The 15,356-nt window shown below is 37.8% G+C and overlaps 1 protein-coding gene across 2 annotated transcripts in view; it reads right to left on the reverse strand.

The window, feature by feature from the left end:
* The window catches only part of LOC138735843 (ranBP-type and C3HC4-type zinc finger-containing protein 1-like), a 41,748-nt gene extending 27,133 nt beyond the window's left edge, over positions 1-14,615 (reverse strand). The window contains exons 1-2 of one of the 2 annotated variants that reach the window (XM_069884340.1): positions 14,519-14,615; positions 1,540-1,628 (exon numbers count right to left, since the gene is read on the reverse strand). In XM_069884340.1, the coding sequence (XP_069740441.1) occupies positions 1,540-1,558 (19 nt within the window). In that variant the 5' untranslated portion in view covers positions 1,559-1,628; positions 14,519-14,615. Of the gene's footprint in view, positions 1-1,419; positions 1,441-1,539; positions 1,629-14,518 lie in introns of those variants that run through there. The other variant, XM_069884342.1, reaches the window with a different exon arrangement.
* Between the last annotated feature and the right edge of the window lie 741 nt (positions 14,616-15,356).

Consider the following 15,356-nt stretch of genomic DNA (forward strand, 5'->3'; position numbering starts at 1 on the left):
CATGTCTTTGCCATATCGATGAAGGAAAGAATCAGAATCAGCCTGTGTGTAAACTGATTGTCACATATTTCATGAAAGATGCTGCCCTTCAAAGCTCTTTGTTGCCCTTTTTCGACACCCTTAGATCATGAAAGGTCCAAATGAAATGCAGATTGGTTTTCAACACTAGCATTTAATGCAGACATGATAGACCCATTACATAACACAGAAAGAAGGGAATCAAGCCAATTGCCTGATACATTTCTGGGACATTTCTAGATCCATACAGAAATGTTATTTTGTGACTTGATATTCTTCAATATAGATGTAAAGACAAATCTCCTTAGAGAGTTCAGGAAGCATCTGGCTGCTAAATTTGTGATGAAGCAGCCACACAGATGTATTGCAGGGATTGAATGAATGAATGATGCTGAACGAATTATGAACTAATTTTGAATGAATGAGAGTTTATTAACATATACACAAGTACATGTACAGATACAACACAAATACAGTAAAATCCCCATTATTCGGAATTCAAGTAACCAGCAAAAAAAAACTCGGAAAATAAATGGGTAAAAAAAAAAACAAAGTTTAAAACTGGCATGCCTCGCCCTTAGTTCTTCATTCACGCAACACAAAGTCTCAAACAACTGGAAAACTCACTTATCTGGCATTTACCAATCCCCGTAGGTGTGAGATACCAGGGTTATTGGTAGGTTTCTTCAAAAGAATGATATGCGTAAGGGTCTGGGGTTCAAATCCATAGATTCTTGAAAGTGGTTACCCATGTAGACAGGGTGGTAAAGAAGGCATCTGTTGTGGATGGCATTGGGTATAAAAGTATAGAAGTCCCGAAAAGATGGTTACCCTTTAACTTCCTATGGCTGTTGTGTGACCTGCTGAGTTTCTCCAGGAAGCCAAAATGTAGGCATAAAAAGCTTTAGTTAGGCTGCACTTACAAAGTTGTGTACAATTCTGGTCACCCCATTACAGGAAGGAGGTGGAGGCTTTGAAAAGGGTACAGAAGAGATTTACCAGGAAGTTGAGTGGATTGGAGGGTGTGAGCTATAAGGAGGGGCTGGGCAAACTTGGGTTGTTTTCTCTGGAACATCAGGAGGTAGAGGATGAATTGAAAGGTTTCTAGAACTATGTGAGACGTTGTTAGTGTAGATGGTCAGAATCCTGCCCGTGATGAACTTGGCTGTCTCTCCACCTTTAGAACATAAAATGTTCTGCATCCATCTGAGCCTTTGATAAGTTGATGCCAGATAAAGAGGGAGAAAAGAATTGTTATGCTGCTGGACTGATATTAGGAAGGGAGTGGAGGCCACATGAATCTTAAATACTATGCAGATCACCTGGGGTGAACAGTCCAGTTCCACACTGTAAGGTGTTAGGCCTGGTTATGAATAAAGGACGTGACTTTTGGAGACTCACCTTTTCCTTTCAGCTCCATGCTCAAATACTATGCAGATCACCTGGGGTGAACAGTCCAGTTCCACACTGTAAGGTGTTAGGCCTGGTTATGAATAAAGGACGTGACTTTTGGAAACTCACCTTTTCCTTTCAGCTCCATGCTCAAATTCCTCTTGGTTATCCAGTTGGCTTTCTTCAACTTTCGAGAGAATTCACAGCAAGGCAAGCCTCTGGAGATTAACAGGAGAGAAAGATCATTAAAAAGAGATAAACGGAAACCTCTACTAATACATGTGATGAAGGGCTCCAATCTGAAACATGGACCATCTGTTTTCCCCCACTGAATCCCTCCTTTTTTTTTGCTCTAGATGCAGCATCTGCAGCCTCTCATGAGTCCACTGTGGAATTTAATGTTGAATTAATTTTTCGGCTCCACCAGAAATCAAGATTCACCGCAAACTTTGTTAGAAGAGCACAAGAGGCCAAAGACAGAGAGATCGAAGAGGGACAAAGAATTGAAGAGACAGATGACAGTTCAGCCTGGTGGGTTGAACAGGGGTATCCTACAGCTGTGACTCAATGAACCTCTAAGCCTCTTCAAGGAACTGGAGAGCACACCATGAGCACCAAGTGCAGTGTGCTAAATCGATTCTTTGTTCCTTGGACGACCTTTCCTGAGCCTGCAACACCTCTTCATTAGCCAGGAAGTACAACAGCACCTGCATTTCCTAAGGACATTGTGGAAGGCAAGGCTACCAACCCTCATCTTGAGAACTTTTTATAGGAGCACATTTGAGAGCATCCTGCCTGGCTGCATCATTGTGTGGGAGAGTAGCTGTGAAACATCAGACTGAAGTCTACACAGATAATCATCAAAACAGCTCAGAAGGTCTCCCATTCCTCCACTGATAACATTCACCAGGAGTGTGGCTTACATCGGCCTCAAATAATTATTGAGGACCCTTTCCATCCATAGCATCTTTGACCTACAAGGAAGGAGGTACCAGGCTGGGAAATAGCATCTTCCCGCAGGGTGATGGATGATCAGTATCCTGTAACCAAGTAAATCATCCCAAAAAAAATTGAAACATATTTGTTTAAAATTATATCTTTGTGTATATTGGTAATTATTATAAGCTGCATATTGTGGGCATCCTGGTCTGGAGAAACGCTGTTTTGTCTGGTTATATATGTAGTCAGATGATAATAAAGTTTTTTTTGAAATTTATTTATAGTATCTCCATACATTCATTTCAAATTGACTTAGTATAATATTACATAATAGATACTAAATAATTTTCTAATTTTCACCCCCCCCCCACCTCCCCTAACCCCTTAGGAAACCACCTTGTGGTGGTTAATTCCCAAAAACCCAAATGGGTGTGGTATAAACCACAAGTGGCATATGACCTTCGGGAGCAGAAGTACCACCCCCCCCCCACCCCAGGCAGACAAAATACACGTATAAACCGAAAAATCATCATTTCTTATATCCATAAAACCCCGGTCCATCAATTTAACCAATCTTATTCATAAACTCTTTTTTTTTTAAATCCAAACTTGATATTAAATTTTGCACCCTTTCCACCCTCCCAACACTGAGTTAAACAATGTTTACAATCAATAAAAGTTTTTTTTTTTAATTTTTTTTTCAAGTCTTCCTGAATTTCATCCACTGAATTAAAACACCTCTGAACATCCCAGTTCAACACCGAATCTTCCATTCTTCTCAGTCTCAAGTTGAATTTGTAACTTACTTTCAAAAAAAGTTTTTTTCAAATCTTTTAAAATTTTCTTGAACATAATTCCTTCGGTCTTGATCTTCTAAAGCATCAATGTTATTCATAAGTTCTTTCTTCTGTGTTTCCCAATTTAATACCAAATTTTCCACTTTGTCAATCTTCTCAATATTAAGTTGAAATTATTGTTTATTTTCAAGAAAAACTTATTCAAAATTTTTAACTCTTCTTGGACATTGCTCCTTCGACTTTAATTTTATAAATCATCAATCTTGTTCATAGTTTCTTTCTACTAAATTTCCAAATTTAATAATAAAGTTTCCATTTTTTCCATTTTTCTCAATATTAAACTGATCTTGTTGTTTAGTTTAAAAAAAAACCCTTTCAAAACTATTAAAATCTGTTTGCAATGTATGCATACTCACAGATAATAAATTCACTCTTCCAATATTCCATCCAAAAAAAAATCACTAATAAACCTTATTGCAGGTCAAGGAGTTCCACATATATATATTTATCTTCAGAAAATATTTCAAATATTTCAAATCAACATTCGTCGCCATCTTTCAAAAAGGAGTCCGAATGATGATAATAAAGTTGAACTTGAAAGAGCACAAGGCAACCCCTGCTGTACCTGGAAGAAGTGTTGGGGTCCCTAGATGATGAGAAGGGAAGAGACAGGCATCACATGGAAAAGTGGAGTGAGAAGGGGAATGGGAAATCAGATTTCCCCAAACACCCTGTCCTTGCCAATTAAGCTGTGCCTGACATGAACCTGCACTCACAGACAAGGGATGTCAACAAAGGAAACTGGTTAAAAATACTTAGGAAGTACCGCAAGAAGTTTGCATGCTCTCTGCGTGTTTGCGTGGGTTTCCTCCGGGTACTTTGGTTTCCTCCCACCCTCCAAAATGTATGGGGTTTGTAGGTTAATTGGTGAATTTCGGGGGCACGTGTTCATGATCTGTTACTGTGCTGTACGTCTGAATTTAAATTTTAAATTTAAAAATTGCACAGGCCAAGTCAGTAGAATGTGGTACTGTGCAGTTCTTATTGTGGTGATAGGGAAGGGAAGGTCTGAAAGACAGAAGGAAGCAGACGGAAAAGTTATTGCTAACAGGGAAGTAAATGCTCAAAAAGAAACACAAATGCAGGGCAGCAGGTATTGAGCAGGAAAGAGATTCAAATTGGCCCACTGTTCAGTAAGGTTAAGGGAATGAATTGCCTGCTTCCATGATTCCATATCCAAAACTGTCATATTTTAAGGTCAGGTTTGTTGTCGTGCTATAGCCGATACAGGATGCTTTGCAAGCAATCACGTACACACATGACACAAAGTAGAGGAGGAAGAACATATTACAGTGAAACGATCCGGAATCAAAAAGCAGAATTTATTGTCATGAACATTGTCACAAAATTTGTTGTTTTGTGCCAGCATCACAGTGCAAACATATAAACCACCTTACAAAATAAATTTTAAGAAAAAGTCAAAGTGAGGCAGTGTCTTTGGTTCATTAATCATTCAAGAATCTGATGGCAGAGGGTAAGAAGCTGTCCTTGTGCTGCTGAATGGTTGTCTTCAGGTTTCTGTACCTTCCCCCCACCCCACCCCCGATGGTACCAGAATGATGAGGGCATGACCTGGGTTGGGGGAGGTCCTTGAGGATAGACGCTGCTCTCTTCAGACACCGCCTATTGTAGATGTCCTCAATGGATTGATGCCAGTGATGTCATTGGCCGAGTTAACAACCCTCTGGAGTTTTTCCTTCTCCTGATTGTTGGCACCTCTATTGCAGGTTGTGATGCAACTGCTAACATAACATAACATAACAATTACAGCACGGAAACAGGCCATTAGGCCCTTCTAGTCCGCACCGAACCAAACACTCCTCTCTAGTCCCACCTACCTGCACAATGACCATAACCCTCCACCTTCTTCTCATCCATATACCTGTCCAGCTTTTTCTTAAATAATAAAATTGACTCTGCCGCCACTATTTCTCCTGGAAGCTCATTCACACCGCTACCACTCTCTGAGTAAAGAAGTTCCCCCTCATGCAAGGTATCAAGATTAATCATGCTCTCCATGATGCACCTGTAGAAGTTTTGGTAATATGTTAATATTTTTAATTGACTGGCTGGGGAGGAGGGGATTGAACTAACTTCTTTGTTAGTCATCAGTCACTAGTGGTTAATCCACACCCAGTTTTTTTTAGGGAGTTACTACCTTTTGGTAGTTTTTTTTGTTGTTTTTCTTTTCTCTTATTAATGAATATTATTTTTATTTGGAGGGCCTATATATTTTAATTTCAGGGTTATATATATATTTTTTTTTAATTTTCTTTTTAATTATTAATTTTGTGATTATTTTTGGTATTGTATTGGGTATGTCGAATTTGAAATTTGCTACCTTTAATGTTCAGGGATTCAACAACCCGATCAAGTGTAAGCGAGTTTTGGCTAACATGAAAAAGATGAAGATTGATATTGCTTTTTTACAGGAGACACATTTGAATGAAAAAGTATGAAATTGAAGAGGGACTGGGTTGGACATGTTTTTTCTTCTTCATTTAACTCCAAAGCTAAGGGAGTAGCAATTTTTTAATGAATTTTGGACTTTACTTAACTTTTATGTACCGAATATGGATGATGAAGCATTTATTTTGGACATATTTCTACTTCTGGGGCAAGCTAATGAAAATGTTCTGGTTGTAGGAGATTTTAATTGTGTTTTGGAACCTTTATTAGATAAATCTCCAAAAAATGTTAAAAAAATTTAAAATGGCAATTCAAATTCGAGCTTTGATGAAAGATTTTAATTTAGTGGACATTTGGCGATGTCTTAACCCAACAGAGAAGGATTTCTCTTTTTATTCATTTAGACATGAATCCTTTTCTAGAATTGATTTTTTTTTAGTATCGGCACATTTACGGGGGAAAATATTGCAAGCAGAATATAAAAGTCGGGTAATTTCAGATCATTCCTTGTTGTATTTTACTTATGAAAGTTCTGAAAAAGTTTGTGCAGCTTCTCGTTGGAGATTCAATACAATGTTGGTAAAAAAAGCGGAATTTATTAAATTTTTTTAAATAACAAATCAATCTCTTCTTGGAAGAAAATGTTAACTCTGTTCAGAGTAAATTTATATTGTGGGATGCTATGAAAGCTTACTTGAGAGGTCAAATAATTAGTTATACCTAGTTAAAAAGAATTATTTGTCCAAGAGCCTTGAATTAGAGAAACAGATTGATGAATTAGAAAAGGAATTTCAGAGAGATGTGAGAGAAAATCAGAAGATAGAGTTGTCTAGATTGAAATTGAAATACAATACGTTGCAATCTTATCAATTTGAATGCTTGATTAATAGATCTAAACAACGGTATTATGAATGGGGTGAGAAAGCGCATAAGGTTTAAAGAAAGAACAGGTATCAAGAGTTATTAATGCAGTCAGACGAAATTTGACTATTACTTACAAACCTCGTGAGATTAATGATGAGTTTCATTCATTTTATAAGAAATTATATGCTTCTGAGGAAAAACAGGAAAGCAGATCAATTGACTCATTTTTTTTTTAAAAAATCGGTGTTGAAATTACTGGTACGAAGAGAAGAAGACATATTGGAGCTGGAGGCTCCTTTTACTGATTTAGAAATTAAATCGGCTATGTTGGAAATGCCAAATGGAAAATCACCTGGTGATGTGACGGGTTTTCGGCTGAATTTTGTAAGGTATTTTATGATTTATCTAGTGTTTGGAGATGTGTTATGAATATTATGATCTACCTGAATCATGCTCTAGTGCCTTAATTTCTGTAATTCCTAAGAAGGATAGAGATCCATTAAAGGTGCCTTCATATAGACCAATTTCTTTGTTGAATGTAGACTATAAAATAATAGCTAAGGTATTAGCAAATTGATTGGCTAAATTTTTACCTAAGTTGATACATGTTGATCAAACAGGTTTCATAAAGAATAGGTACGCTTCTTTGAGTGATTAGTTTGATTAATAAATATCGACAGTAGCCTGATATCTCTTGATGCAGAAAAGGCTTTTAACAGAGTTGAGTGGAACTTTTTATTTAAAGTCTTAGAGAAATTTAAGTTTGGTCCTTCTTTTATTGGTTGGATTAAAGCTTTATACAATAAACCAATAGCCAGGGTATTGACAAATGGTCAGATCTCGGAACCTTTTAAATTAACTCGCTCAACTCGACAAGGTTGTCCTTTGTCTCCAGCTTTGTTTGCGTTAGTAATTGAACCTTTAGCACAATTGATATGACAAAATACACAGATACAAGGTATGAGAGTTTTAGATGAGGAGTATAAAATTAATTTATTTGCTGATGACGTATTGGTGTATTTAACAAACCCAGCTCAGTCACTTTTACACTTGAAGGAATGTTTAACACAATATGGATCTTTGTCTGGATATAAAGTTAACTGGAAAAAAGTGAAATTTTACCGATAGGTGAAGGAGATTATTCAGTTTATAAGAATATTATTAATTTGAAGTGGACTGATCGAATGAAATATTTGGGTATAAATGTGGATGTTGATTATCAATCTTTATAAAAATTAAATTATGTACCATTAATGAAAAAGATTATTAATTTGAAGTGGACTGATTGAATGAAATATTTGGGTATAAATGTGGATGTTGATTATCAATCTTTATATAAATTAAATTATGTACCATTAATGAAAAAGATCAAAGCTGATTTGATTAAGTGGAAGGATCTTCCTATAAATTTAATTGGAAGAATAAATACAATCAAAATGAATATCTTTCCACGTATACAATATTTGTTTCAGTCAATTCAGTGTTTACTCAATAAGAATTTTTTTCGAGATTTTAATAAAATGGTTAGGGAATTTTTATGGAAGGGTAAATTTCTGAGAGTAGCTTTGAATAGGCTAACCTGGAAATATGCATTAGGGGGATTACGCTTACCACATTTTCAAAATTATTATAAGGCAGCTCAATTTAAATTTATTAGTTCATTAATGTATTTGGAACAGCCCCTGAGTTAGGCTAAAATTGAGATGGCGAATATTTCTGAATTAGAAATACATCAATTTTTGTTTCGGTGGAATTTAAATTTATTACAACAATATAACGTGCCTATACTAAAACATTTAATGAAGTTATGGATGAGGAAAAATAAAACAATAGGTTTTAAGGGTAAATTATTAATTTTAACACCATTATATAATAACCAAATTATTCCTTTTTCAACGTATAATCAATGTTTATTACATTGGAAATCTAAAGGTATAAAAAACTTGGGGGTTTGTTTTAAAGAAGGTCAATTTTTATCCTTTAATCAAATGAGGGAAGATTTTGGTATTAATGAGAATTCTTTATTTGTTTATTATCAACTTCGATCCCTAGTATTTGGTAGAAATATGATTTTACCTAAATTGACTAAATTTGAATCTTTTCTTGTAATTGCACCAAAGAAGGGATATATTTCATTGATGTACCAAATATTATGGAAAAAAAAATCTAAGATTAAATGGGAAAAGGATATTAATCTTATATTTTCTGAGGATGATTGGTTAGATATCTGTCACGATAGTGTTACTAGATTGATAAATGTTCATTATGTAATGGTTAATTATAATTTTTTACATCAATTGTATTTAACACCTGAAAAGTTTTAAAAAAATATATGGTTTTAGTGAATCAGACTCTTGTTTTAGGTGTGGTAATTCAGTTGGAACTTTTTTTCAAGCTGTTTGGTTATGTGTACATATACAATCTTTTTGGAAAGCAATTCAATTGTTTTTGGAACATTTGTACAAGATCAAAATACCTCCGGCCCCAACAATATTTTTGAATCCTTTGAAAGATTTGGGATTAGACAAATTTTAGATTGATTTTGTATATTTAGCTTTATCTGTAGCAAAAAAATGTATAGCAAGTACATGGAAAAATGCTAATGTGATTGATATTAATAGATGACATAATGAGATGAAAACTCGTTTGGTAATGGAAAAAAAATCACTTGTTTTACATGATAATTATTATTTTTTCTTAATAAGTGGTCTTTATATTCAGAATATTTGCATTTAGATTTACCTTGATTAGATTTTAGTAAATATATTTCAGTTTTTTTTCTTTTGCTCTCCTAAAGAGAGCTGGCTGAGAGGGGGGGGGGGGGTTCTTCTTTCTTTTCTTCTTTTTTTATGTATAATGTTTTTTAAATCGTTCATAATATGTACTTTTTTTTACTGTATGTAATAACCTTGTTGAACGACTAAATAAAGTTATTAAAAAAATAGATTAATCATGGCAACAGTCAAACGGGGTTAACAGTATTTTAATGTAACAGGCAAATCAAATTCATTCACAACCGGTTGCTGTTCAGTGGTCAAAATTCACCCTTACATACGCTTCTCTCTCTGTCTGTCTAATCAATCCCTGCTGGGCATTAAGATTGATCAAAGTCCTAGCTTGTATTCCAAAATGTTGACAACCTGTTACCTTCCACGGATGCTGCCTGACCCGCTGGGTTCCTCCAGTACTTTGTGTTCAGCACAAGTTCAAGCAGCTGGTTCAGCTGAGAATGCACGGACTCACCACAGAGAGAGAACCCCTTCAGACAAACACCATGGCCCGTCGTGTTTTCACACACCGAACCTTCATGGATAGGACCACAGAGTAGCATCGAACCACAGAACACCATAGCATGGAAAACAGGCCCTTCCAGTCTGTGCCAACTCCCAATGACCTGAACATGGGCCATATCCCTCCGTACACCTCCCATCCATATATATACATGTCCAAATTTTATTAAATATCAAAATTGAACCCGCAGTTACCAATTCAGCTGGCAGCTCCTTCTACCACTTTATGTGAGGAAGGCCCCCCTAATGTTCCCTTTAAACTTTTTCCCTTTCACCCATTCCCTCTCATTTGTATGTCATCTAACCTCAATGGAAAAAGGCTACTTGCATTTACCCTATTTATACCCATCATAATTTTGTATACTTCTATCAAATCTCCCCTCATTCTTCTGCACACCAGCGAATAAAGTCTTAACCTGTTTAACCTTGTCCTGCAACTCAGTTCTTCAATATGCCAAAAGCTCTCTTTACAACTCTATCTATATGCCGCTCCGATTAACAACCAAGAAGTGGTCACATCTACAAGACCAGACGAACAATGGCCCAATACCAAGCAATGGCACAGACAGAGCAAAATAATGGCTGAAGGATTCAACTTTGCTGACCCTTTTCCTGAAAGTAGCTTGTATTTCTCATTTTTATTTCTCATATTTGATGAGAATTTATTGTCTGTCCCCCAGTGACCTCCCCTGAATTAAAAACAACCTGCTGGAGCAACTCATTGGGTTGAGCAGCATCTGCGGGGGAAAATGGTTGATGTTTCAGGTTGGAATGTTTTGTTAAGAGAGTTTTGATGAAACATCAATCGTTCCGTTTTCCCCCACGGATGCTGCTCGACCCACCAAGTTCCTCCACAAATTGTTTTTTTTTGCTCCAGATTTCCTCATGTGACATCCCAATGCCTCACCAGGCCCTGCCACACTGGGCCAAATCGCATTACTTGGTCTGTATTTCACGAGATATGACTGGGCAAGGATGGTACATTTCCTTCCCAAGAAGACGCAAGTGAACCAATACAGTTGTTCACCAATACGGTTCCAAATGTATTAACTTCAGGTTTATCTAATTAACTGGATCTAAGAATCCCACTTACTGTGATGGAATTTGGAATTAACAACCACCAGGCATATGGAATGCTGACATTCATTTCAAGAGGAATAGAATATAAGAGCAGGGATGTGATGTTGAGACTTTCTAAGGCACTGATGAGATCTCACTTGGAGTATTGTGAGCAGTTTTGGGCTCCTCATTTAAGAAAGGATGTGCTCACGTTGGAGGGGGTTCACAAGAATGATATTGGAAATGAAAGGGTTATTATACAAGGAGTATTTGATGGCTCTTGGCCTGTATTCATTAGAATAATTTAGGAGAATGAGGCGGGGAAATCTCATTGAAACATTTTGACTGTTGAAAGACATGGAGAGAATAGATGTAGAAAAGCTGTTTCCCAAGGTGGGAGAGTCTAGGGTACGGGTGGGCAAACAAAATTTATCTGGCCCACAGGCCTCCAGATCCAGCCTGCATCCTAAACTTATCCATACAGCGCTGCCGCCACCACCCCCACACCCCCCCCCCCCACCCTATCCAGCAACCACTTAGAACAAAGATGCAGAGGAATTCCTTCAGCCAGAGAGTGTAGATTTTGTTGCCACATGCAGCTGTGAGGGTCATGGTGTTTGTCTGAAGGGGTTCTCTCTCTGTGGTGAGTCCGTGCATTCTCAGCTGAACCAGCTGCTTGAACTTGTGCTGAACACAAAGTACTGGAGGAACCCAGCGGGTCAGGCAGCATCCGTGGAAGGTAACAGGTTGTCAACATTTTGGAATACAAGCTAGGACTTTGATCAATCTTAATGCCCAGCAGGGATTGATTAGACAGACAGAGAGAGAAGCGTATATAAGGGTGAATTCTGACCACTGAACAGCAACCGGTTGTGAATGAATTTGATTTGCCTGTTACATCAAAGTACTGTTAACCCCGTTTGACTGTTGCTGTGATTAATCTTGATTCCTTGCTTTACCATTTGGTTTCCTTTTAATTTGTTAATTTGTGGCACCAGAGCATAGAGTCCTGGATATCACACAAAACAAAGGTTTCCCCCCTGCACACTCCACAATATACTGTGCTGACCTATAAACCAGATATGGTATTTTTTTTTTCTCTTTTTATTTAATTTTTTATTTTTCACACCATAAATCACGTTAGTCATGATATACACTTTTTCTTTTTCACACATATACAGTGACTTTCCAGATATGGTATTTAAGGCAGTGACTGATAGGTTCTTGATTAGTCAGACCATCAAAAGGTTATGTGGAGGCCAGGCAGTGGGGCTGAGTGCAAAAATGGATCCGCTCATGATTAAATGGGCTGAATAGTCTATTTCTGCTTCTATGTCTTATGGTCTTACAGCCATGCTATTGCGACATCTGTTACCAATGAATGGGGTGGGGGGGGAGGGTAATCTGTGCTATTGTCATATTATTTTCATAAAAGAATTTTTAAATGTGTTTAACGAGAAACTGTGTCCTCAGATAGGGAAGTCGAAAATAAAGAAGCATTCTTAAGATTGAGGAAGGAATGAAAAAGAATTGCCAAAAGAGGGTCAGAAATCTAGTGTTTATCTTCAAAGCACCCTAGATGTTGAGCTATAATTAGAGCCATCAACATCATGCCAATGGCATTTTGTTTAAAGGAGGTAGCTGCATTGATCCTGCCATCATCTTAGCTAAATGGATGGAACAAGTTTCAGCAAGTGCCTGGATTGTTCTTTCTAAACCAACGAAGAAGTTCCAAGCTTCAAAGCACAACCCAGTGTTAATGAGAAAAGAAACGCCTTTCCCCACTGCCTCCACAACTTAATAACAACTTTTCTCATATTTCCAGTTTTGTCACAGAGCGTAGAAACAAACCCTCCAACAAACTTGCCCATGCCAACCAAAATGTCCCATCCACACTCGTCGCCCCTGTCTGCTTTTGGCCCATATTCCCTCAAAACCCATTCAATGTATATATCCATCCAAATATTTTTCTTAAAAGTTGCAATAGGACCTACGTCCACTACCTTCTCCAGCAACCCATTCCATACACCCACCACCCTCTGTGTAAAAAAAAAACTACCCCTTAGATTGGAGTTAATGAAGAAAATCAATGTCCCAAAATCAAGGAGTTTCATTGTGAACTTCAGGAGGTGAGAAAACCAGAAGTGTATGATCCATTGACCACTGGGGCATCAGAGGTGGAGAGCAAATTTTAATTCCTGGGACCCAACACATGAATGCATCATGAAGATGTTGGGGTCAAGTGCAATACACAAACATGCTGAATCTACCGAGTTTCTCCATCACTTTTTACATTTTAGGTTCCTGTTAAATTTCTCCCACCATCCCCACCCTAAACCGATTTCCTCTGGTTAATGATTCCCCTGCTCTGGGCAAAAGACTCTTTGCGCTCCCTCTACATTAATAAGTATTAACTTGGGGGGTGGCACATTTAGCTTAGCGGTTAATGCGACGCTGTTACAGTCTCAGCGACCTGGATTCAAATCCAGTGCTGTCTGTGAGGAGTTTGTACATTCTGCCCATGACTGCATGGGTTTTCCCTGGGTGCTCTGGTTTCCTCCCACCCTTCAAAAATGTACCAGTGGTTGTCAGCCAGTTTGGTTTAATGGGCGGCATGGGCTCGTGGGCCAAAAGGGCCTGTTACCATCCTGAATGTTTAAATTTAAATTATATTAACCCTGTTTCTCTCTCCATAGATGCCCTCTGATATCCAGAGAATTTATAAGATTTTCTGTTTTTTATTTCATATTTCCAAGACCTGCTGCTTTTATAAGTTTACAGGATGAGATGACGACGCTGGCTCAACAAATAGAGTTTGAACTCAATCAGATACATAATCTACAGCAGCCATTCTCAACACTCCCCTCCCCCAGCCCAGAGGAGCACAGCACATTTAAGGGGGGGGGGGTGTGCAAAGAATGAAATCATTAAATATTTTTCATGCTTTTTTTGCAGTCAGTAGGAGAGAAGTACAGAATAAACCAACTAAACCTGACTACTTCATGTAAACTTTGCACAGAGTCCTAAGGGGAACCTAGCCCTAAAAAAGTCCAGAATGGCTGATGTTAAAACATAGCTGGAGAAACTCAGCAGGTCAAATAGTGTACTTTATGTCTCAAAGATAACGATCCATAACCAAGGTTTCGGGCTTGAGCCCTTCATCAAGGTATGATAAAGGCCTTTATCATACCTTGATGAAGGGCTCAAGCCCAAAACCTTGGTTATGGTTCGTTATCTTTGAGACATAAAATACACTATTTGACCTGCTGAGTTTCTCCAGCTTTGTGTTTTTTACATCATCCACGCTGTCTGCAGACTTTACCTCGAGTTTGGCTGGTCCACAGGTTCACAAATGATAAAAACTCTTGAATAGTAAAACAGATAGCAATGATGGGACCAGGAAATGAACAGAACACAACCGAGCCTTTAAATCTGACTGTGCCTCGTTAATGAAGAAATGGTTAAGAACAAATGCAATGAAGTTGACAAGACTGCACCAAATTAACAAAGATCAGCATTTAAAATATCAGTGGTTTACTATTGCATTAGTGTCTCCCTGTCTTTCCAAAACAACAGCCCCTATTCCATTTTTTCTTTTCCCTCCCACCAGCCAAAAAGGAATCAAACAGGTTTTATAAACACAAAGTTTATCCCCAGGAAAGTTTCCAAAGAGAGAACTGGGCTCCTCACCTGCTCCCTTCCAAGAATTCCTAATCACCTTATCTGAGGAATTTGGGAGTGATTGATGTCAAGTCAGTCGGCAGGTTCAATTTTTCACAACTGAAAACAAAAAGTGAAACCTTTGTTCCAGGAAGCAAGTAGCTGTTTTATTCAAACAAGGACAAGTCCCTAGTTTAGTAGGTCACACGGATGCCTGATTAAAATAAGTGATTAGAAACATAGAAAGTAGGTGCAGGAGTAGGCCATTTGGCCCTTCTAGCTGACACCACCATTCATTCTGATCATGGCTGATCATCTACTCAGTTACCAGTACCTGCCTTCTCCTCATACCCCCAATCCCCTTAGACACAAGGGCCAAATCTAACTCCCTTTTAAATATAGATAAGAAACTGGCTTCAACTTCTTTCTGTGGTGAAGAATTCTACAGATTCATCACTCTCTGAGAGAATTTTTTTTCTCATCTCTGTCTTAAAAAACTTCTCCCTTATCCTTAAACTGTGACCCCCTGGTTCTGGTCTTCCCAAACATTGGAAACAACCTTCCTGCATCTAGCCTGTCCAATCTTTTAAGAATTTTATATGTTTCTATAAGATCCCCTCTCAATCTTCTAAATTCCAGCAAGTATAAGCCTAGTTGATCTAGCCTTTCTTCATGCAAATCCTGCCATCCCTGGTATCAATTTAGCGAACCTTCTTTGCACTCCCTCTATGGCAAGAATGTCTTTCCTCAGATAAGGAGACCAAAATTGTTCAAAATACTCCAGGTGTGGTCTCACTGGGGCCCTGTACAGCTGCAGTAGAACCTCTCTGCTCCTGTACTTCTATCATCAAGAGCCCTCACCATCCAG

The sequence above is a fragment of the Narcine bancroftii genome, chromosome 6, assembly GCF_036971445.1.
Source record: "Narcine bancroftii isolate sNarBan1 chromosome 6, sNarBan1.hap1, whole genome shotgun sequence".
In the NCBI taxonomy this organism is placed as follows: domain Eukaryota; kingdom Metazoa; phylum Chordata; class Chondrichthyes; order Torpediniformes; family Narcinidae; genus Narcine; species Narcine bancroftii.